This window comes from Calypte anna, chromosome 1, assembly GCF_003957555.1.
Source record: "Calypte anna isolate BGI_N300 chromosome 1, bCalAnn1_v1.p, whole genome shotgun sequence".
NCBI lineage: Eukaryota > Metazoa > Chordata > Aves > Apodiformes > Trochilidae > Calypte > Calypte anna.
In genome coordinates, this window is record NC_044244.1 from 51,654,844 (window position 1) to 51,661,509 (window position 6,666).

The 6,666-nt window shown below is 47.6% G+C and overlaps 1 protein-coding gene across 1 annotated transcript; it reads left to right on the forward strand.

The window, feature by feature from the left end:
* The first annotated feature begins 1,662 nt into the window (after nucleotides 1-1,662).
* RPS19BP1 (ribosomal protein S19 binding protein 1) lies at nucleotides 1,663-4,047 on the forward strand. Its single transcript, XM_030454269.1, has 4 exons — nucleotides 1,663-1,768; nucleotides 1,860-2,000; nucleotides 2,294-2,391; nucleotides 3,373-4,047. Exons 1-4 carry the CDS (start codon nucleotides 1,720-1,722, stop codon nucleotides 3,505-3,507), a joined length of 423 nt encoding a protein of 140 aa, XP_030310129.1. The 5' UTR covers nucleotides 1,663-1,719; the 3' UTR covers nucleotides 3,508-4,047.
* Nucleotides 4,048-6,666: the final 2,619 nt, after the last annotated feature.

The following is a 6,666-nucleotide window of genomic DNA, read 5'->3' on the forward strand; positions in this document are numbered from 1 at the left end:
AAGAATAATAATACATCAGTGCCGTTTGCACCGTGCTAATTTGTTAAACATACTTTGCATTGCTGGTAACAGAAAGATGTTTTTTATCATGTGTCTTCATAAGACATTGATAAGGTTACACCGTTCTGACACCGACCATTGCAACAAAGCATTAGGTGATCCAAATAAAGTTAAATTATGCAAAGGAAGCGTTTCGCCAGCAGAATAAGCTACCTTGAATATCCTATGCAACTGTAACAGCTTTCAAAGAACCTGTAAATCGTATTTTAGGGGCTAAAAGAGAGTTTGACTGATGAGGTATTTTGAGGAATGCTTTCCCCTTGGTAAGGTCACTGGCAGCTATCATCTATCTCACTCTGATCAAGATAAAGATAATCCGAGTATACAGGCAATAACAAATGTTCTGCTGCCTAGAAAGCTCTCTAGTGCTCTCTTCAATTTCACCAACAGGCTATTAACTCATTGCTTGTTCAGCTTCTCCTTTGCAGCACTACAAGAACCTCATTGTAACTTTTTTAGCTTTGACACAACTGGAGGCACAAACCTGGCAGGGAACTAGAGGCTGAGCAAGCTCTGCCTTCACTAGCTACTAAGAGAAAACAAGAAAACAGAGAAGTGCTCTGCATTGCACACCCAGTGACTGTCAGTCCGTATCAGTCAAAAAACGGTTCAGATTCCTGTGAAAGGAAAATTAAAAGCTGGAAGCAACATGCTGAACAAGCAGTAAAGGGTTCACACCCCCCCAGCCCCAAAGACAGGAATGAGCACCAAGCAGGTCCTGTTCAGAAAAACGCATTAGCACCATCACACCAGCAGACACTGGGTGTATCTGCTGGATGCTGGGGTCCATCCAGGAAAGGCTTTGGAAGAGAACAAACAATAAAAACAGGCACTAAGGTGACACCTGCACAAGCTGGAGAACAATTTCCAGAGAATAAATTATTGTCTTTTAATGAACCAAGGTTTAACTGTTAGCAGTCCCTGCTGGAGATCATTACTATGAGAAACAGTAAGATACATTTGTATCTTTCTCCCTGCAGAAGTGTGAGGCAGAATAAACCTCCCTCCCTCTTCATCATTGTCAGCTTGTTACTGCCCACGCTGGCTGTAATTGAGTAAGTTTTATTCAGATGATAGCTAAATTTAGCAGGTATTAGAATCGAGCCTCTAGAGGTCTGAAAATGGGAGAAGGCAGCTTCAAAAAGAACAGTTAACAATAGACACCATTTATGGCAGAATGAACCTCTGTGCCTGAGGAATCTGGCATAGAGCTACATTTGGGCTTTGGGGCCCTGCCAGCACACAACACGACAGCACTGTTCGCCCTCCTCTTGCCTCTCAGCCTGTTAATAGCAGTATTAATCCCGGGATGGCGGGAGGCCCTCAGAGTCCCGGCCTCCCTACAGCAACTCCGCGCCGGTGTAACCCAGAGAGCCTGCAGAGCCCCTGCCGGGCCACACACTTCAGAGGCGGGAGAGCGATAGGGAAAAGCCACCAGGAAGCTCCCTTGGGACGGGGAAAGCTCAGCATGACCCTCAGGTAGCGCACACACAACATGGCGCCACGGCTCCTCCCGCCCCGCCCCGCCCCTGGCGCCCATCCCTCTGCGCATGCGCCAAAGGCCGGAAGTCTGGCACCACGGAGACGGAAGCGGCGCCGTGCCCGGGCGGAAGTGTGGCGGCGATACGGAAGTTGGGTACGGGCGAGGGGTCCGTGGACATGTCGGCTTCCCTGCTGCGGCGGGGGTTGGAGCTGCTGGAGGCGCCGGGTGGGCCCACGGGAATCAGGGGGCTTGGGGGCGGGGAGAGGTTTATTCCCGGTGTACGGCTTGAGTGACCCTATACCTCTTCCTGCTGTAGGCCAGAGAAAGGCCCTGCCGGGTCTCCAGCGGGGGCGGGAGGGCCCTAAGGCGGTGGGAGCTGCGAGGCGGAGGAGGGCGGCGGCGGAGTCCGGCAGGAACAGGACCACGGTCAAGGGTAGAGTCGTGAAGTCGGCGATAGGTGAGTTTCGGCCCGGCTCCGGGCGGAGGGGGAAGCAGCTTTGCCGCCCTCCACAGCCCTCGCATCCAGCCCCCTTGCTGTGTCCCGCCACCTTCCTCCCCTGTCTCCTGTAACCATCCCTTCCCATCCTCTTGGTGCCCTTCTGGTGTCTCCCGTATAAACATAGCCTGATCTGTGGAAGCACCCCTATGCTTGAGCTATAGCCCCGTTCCTTTCTCCCTGTTGCTGATCAACCTGTGTTCCTCCTTGTGTTGTCTGGGTAAGTTGATGTGTTTTGTCCTACTCTGACCTAGAGGAGTACCACAAGAAGAAGCCTGTGAATCACCTGAAAACAAACCTGAAGTACATGTTGAAGGGACGAGTTGTTGCAAACAAAGCCATCACAGAACAAGTAAGACTAGCACTTTTTTTGTCTGGGGATCTGCTTCCACTGAGGAACACGAGTGGATGGGAATCATAATCAGATCTTCAAGTTTAGACCCTGCACAAAGAGCTCAAGTTTCTGTCTGCAGGTGACCTTGAGAAATTTCAGTGTGCACTTGCGAAACAGCTTACTGAGCTTTAAACCCTTGTTGGTTTGTTGTTCCCTATGATGTTATCTGACACTTGTTAAAAGCTACCAACAACTGTGGCTTTTCTTAATTACCAAAAATATTTCATAGCTCCAGCTGACAAGAAGCTCTGGTTGAAGCCTTCTCATTGCTGTCAATCAAACAAGTCTTCTGTGTAACTGGAGACAGTTTAGCAAGTAACCAGATGTGCTACCGGCTCACGTAATAGGAATTTCACAGCATCTCAAATGTTTGTGATAACCTGAGAATTTAACCAGTGGTCTTCCCCAGAATCCCCATACCAGGATTTCAAGAGGAGAATAGGTGACACTGCTGGAATCTTTGGGGTTTTTAATGAGGTGCAGGCTGTTAACTTACACAAACAAACCAAATGGTTTAGACCAGTGTTTCTAAGGCTGGAGGTTGTGGAAGGACATGATGGTGTATTAGAAAATGCTAAGTGAATTCCACCAACTTGTTGGGTTTCCAAGCTGTCTCATGAAGAGACAGAATAAAAGAATGTCACAGTTTCAGAAAGGTCTGAGTTGAAACCAGTGTTTCTCTCTCTGTGACAGTTACCTGGTAGCAGTTTCTCTACTTGAATCTGTAAAGTAAGTTGGTATTTGCTGTTGTCCCAAGGACCTGCTTTAACATCAGTGATTGTTTCTCACTTACCTCTGGAGGCATTCCAAGGTACAGCAGGATGCTAGCAAAATAGCAAGGACGCTGCAGGTGAGATTGAAAATCACTGTTTTGTGGTTTGGTATGGATAACAATGATTGTTGTGGTTTTTTTCTTTTTTTTTTTTTAATTGTCTGAAGGTTCTTGCTCAGAACAGAGGCAGGAAGTCCAAAGATCAGCCTCCAAAGAAGGTGGCAAAGAAGAAGCCAGAGGGCACTGTCTTCACTGAGGAAGATTTCCGTAAATTTGAACGAGAATACTTTGGGAGACCGTAAAAAATGTGACAGGGATTCTCTTAGTTCAGATCTGCAGCTGAGTGCTCAGCACACAGGACTGGCCATTTCTTGCTTGTATTTGAGATGGGACATGGGAGATGTATCTCTATCTCTGTCAGAAAGTGTTTTGATGTCACACTTGCAGAGAAACTCCACATCTGTGATGAACTTGTTACTGGCCGGATAGAGCCATGAAGGTTCTCTCGGCTCCAAGATGTGCTGCCCTTATCATCTGCAGCCAACTTGTCTCACATTCTTGATGTAGAAGGGTGGACTAAGCCAAACTGAAAACTTGTTCCCCTTCCTCAAGATGTCAGGCTCCTGATGCCTGTATTATTTGGCAGGGAGCTTTAAAGTACAGTCTCTGAATGGAGAAATGTTTTGGTCTGGCAGTAATAAAGCCTCAGAAGGGAAGGGTGCTTTCAGAGAACATGAAACCAGAGTAGCCCTGCAGTTTCTGTTTTTATTACAGCTTCTGTCAGGTTTTTCAGTCATTGCAAAAACTTTGTATATATAATTTGATTAAATAATTGTTGCAGACGCTGCTTCTCTTTGCCTTTATAATAGTGATCATCATGACAGGCTACAATTCACGAAGGCAAACCCTGTCACTCTTCTGATCCAAACATCCCCCTCTTTAGGATGACTCAGTTGTGTGAATGGCCTCTCAGATTCACGTTGACACGTGTATTTAATCTTCTCTCTGACATGCTTCGGTCTTCAGAGAGTGCAGGTTGGATGGGAGGTGTCTCCTCCTTTTTGCCTGCTCATGAGCTCTCCAAGGAAAAGCTCTTAACATGGAGAAAGTTGTCCTTTGGATGCTCACACCCAAGGTTTGGCCAGGCTAAGAGGGCACTGCTGCAGGGTGATGCCAGCTCCTGTTGTAGCCAGAAGGGGCTGTGACCCAGATGTTGGCCTCGACATGAAGTTAAAATCTGAGCCAGAGGCTGTGGTGCTGGGTTTGAAAGGAAATTTATTTTTTTTTTAATCAGAGTTCTAGTAAATTCCCCACTGCAACAAAAAGGAGGCCCAGCAGGTGGGAGTGTTGTTCCAGACTCTTCCTTGCTAAACTACTCTAAACATGTTGCTAGGGGGCTCCTGCCACTGCCCTTTTCTGGCCCTTAAGAAGATGGGAAGTGTATTCCCTTTGGAAAAAAAGAGGTAAGGAGGAGGACTAATGCCAAGCTTTGGTTAGACTCGGGACGAGGGGCTTGGCAGCTGCTTAGATGTCAGCACTGGCAGGAATTTGGAATTCCTTCCCTGCTCCCTGGTTAAAAATCCTGATGCTCTTCTCAGTCAGTGCCTCTGTTGTGTCCTTTCCCTCTTGTCTGCATAGGAGGGAAGGTCACCCAGATACATGAGATCCAGACAGGAAGTGGTGAACATTCTGGAAATGGGGTAATGACACGTGAGAGGGGGATTTCTTGTAATATGATCAACTATCTGCAGACGCAAGTGATGGAACAGTTGAATGGACACATGGAACAGTTTGAAGACCAATTCTCTTCTTCAGTTTCTTCTTACTCCCAGCATTAAAAAAAATGTGTAAGGAAAAAAAAAAAAAAGAGAGAGAGAAAGAAATGGAAGCACTATTGTTTGAAAATGTGCACGCAGCACGTCTTCCTAAAACCTCTGCACTCTGTGCGAGCCAGCCCAACACACAGCTCTGTGTTGGAGCTGCCATGGAAACTGTTACAAGTGTGAAAAAGCTGGCTGTGCCACAACTTGACTTTTGACAGAGGTAGATTTCTGAGGTGTTACTTTTGTTTCAAGCCCTTTGGCAGTTCCTTTGACCTTACTGGGGTGCTTCATATCAGCCCCTGTACCTCATCTACTAGTTCCTCCTATGCACCCTTATTTCTGTGTCTGTTCACCTTCTGGGCCTTTCTGCAGGCTGAGGAAAGAAAAAAACATCCTTTGTTGCTCCAGAAAGTATCACTAGGATAATGTGGTTTAGTCTCTTTGTACAAAACCCGGCTGGTTTGCTTGCAAATCTAAGCAAACAGGAAAGCAGTTCTTTCAAAGTTAATGAGGAACTTTAAAGTGGGCCCCAGGGCATTTTCCCCTAGGATAATAACACCCAGATCTGTGGAGTTTTAAAGTTGGATGCAGCTCTGATTTCTGGCTAGAAAGACTTGGTGTCAACATAACTAATCAACATACTTCTGGTGGCTACATGCCACAAGGCATCACGCTGTTGAAGAGGGTAAAGTTGCCTGACAGGCTGGAATTTGTCACCTGAAATTATATGTGGTTGTACAGCCAACAGTATCCTTAAATAAATTAAACTTCAATCTGCAGGAAGAAGGAAAAGCAAGCAGAAGTTAACAGGTAGCTCTGGATAAAACATCTTCTGCAAGGGTGAAGATCTGACACGTCTCAGCCTTGACATTCTCCCTCTCCAGCAGAGCAGCAGCTCCTGTGAAAGAAGCGCAGTGCCACCTGCACACTGGGTAGATAAGGACAGGAGGTGGCTCCTGAGGGAAATGTCTCCAATCTAGAGGGGATAACAGGGCCAGCGTGTTGCATGTGCCTGGTGGTGAGCTGAAGCCAACACCTCCTTCTCCTGTAACACCTGCCTATTGTTACAGTCCAGTCATGCCTCCAGCTTCTCGGCTGTGCCGCAGCCCCAGGAGGTGGCTGTTTTAGAGCAACTTGTGACATCTCTGTGTTCTTATTTTTCTGCCCAGTGTAAGAGAATAGGGAATAGGAAAGGAACAGCTTCCATAGCTGCTTTTCCTTGTTGGCTCCTGACCTCCAGTTCCCATGCTGGAAGCTAACAAGCTGCAGCCTCCAACCCTCGGACCTGCCGGACGGGATTTCTCTTCCGCGCAGCTGCGATGCAGAGCGCAGGGAGGAGGTGACTTTGCTGCTGCAGGATGAGGGCCACACGCAAGCTGAGATCATCGGGCTGCTGGCTCCCTTCCCAGCTCTGCGACACCAGCTGAGCATCCTGCAGCAGAAAACAGAGGTAGCTGAGCCAGGGGAGAAGGAGGAGGGTGCCATCTTATCCCCACCCACATGCAGCAGGGAGTCTGAATGGGAGGCAGCAGCAGCTTTAATATAAATGCAAATGAAAGCTCTGGAGCATTATTAAAGTGATAGAACCTTTCCAGGGAGGTGGTTTAGAGGAGGCAAAATAGTTCCCTGATGTTGAGC

Bases quoted from the DNA above. Each gene is read 5' to 3' on its own strand.
- RPS19BP1 (XM_030454269.1), top strand. From the start codon at position 1,720: ATGTCGGCTTCCCTGCTGCGGCGGGGGTTGGAGCTGCTGGAGGCGCCG. The intron at 1,769-1,859 runs GTGGGCCCACGG...TTCCTGCTGTAG, and splicing joins GGAGCTGCTGGAGGCGCCGG to GCCAGAGAAAGGCCCTGCCG. The intron at 2,392-3,372 runs GTAAGACTAGCA...AATTGTCTGAAG, and splicing joins ACAAAGCCATCACAGAACAA to GTTCTTGCTCAGAACAGAGG.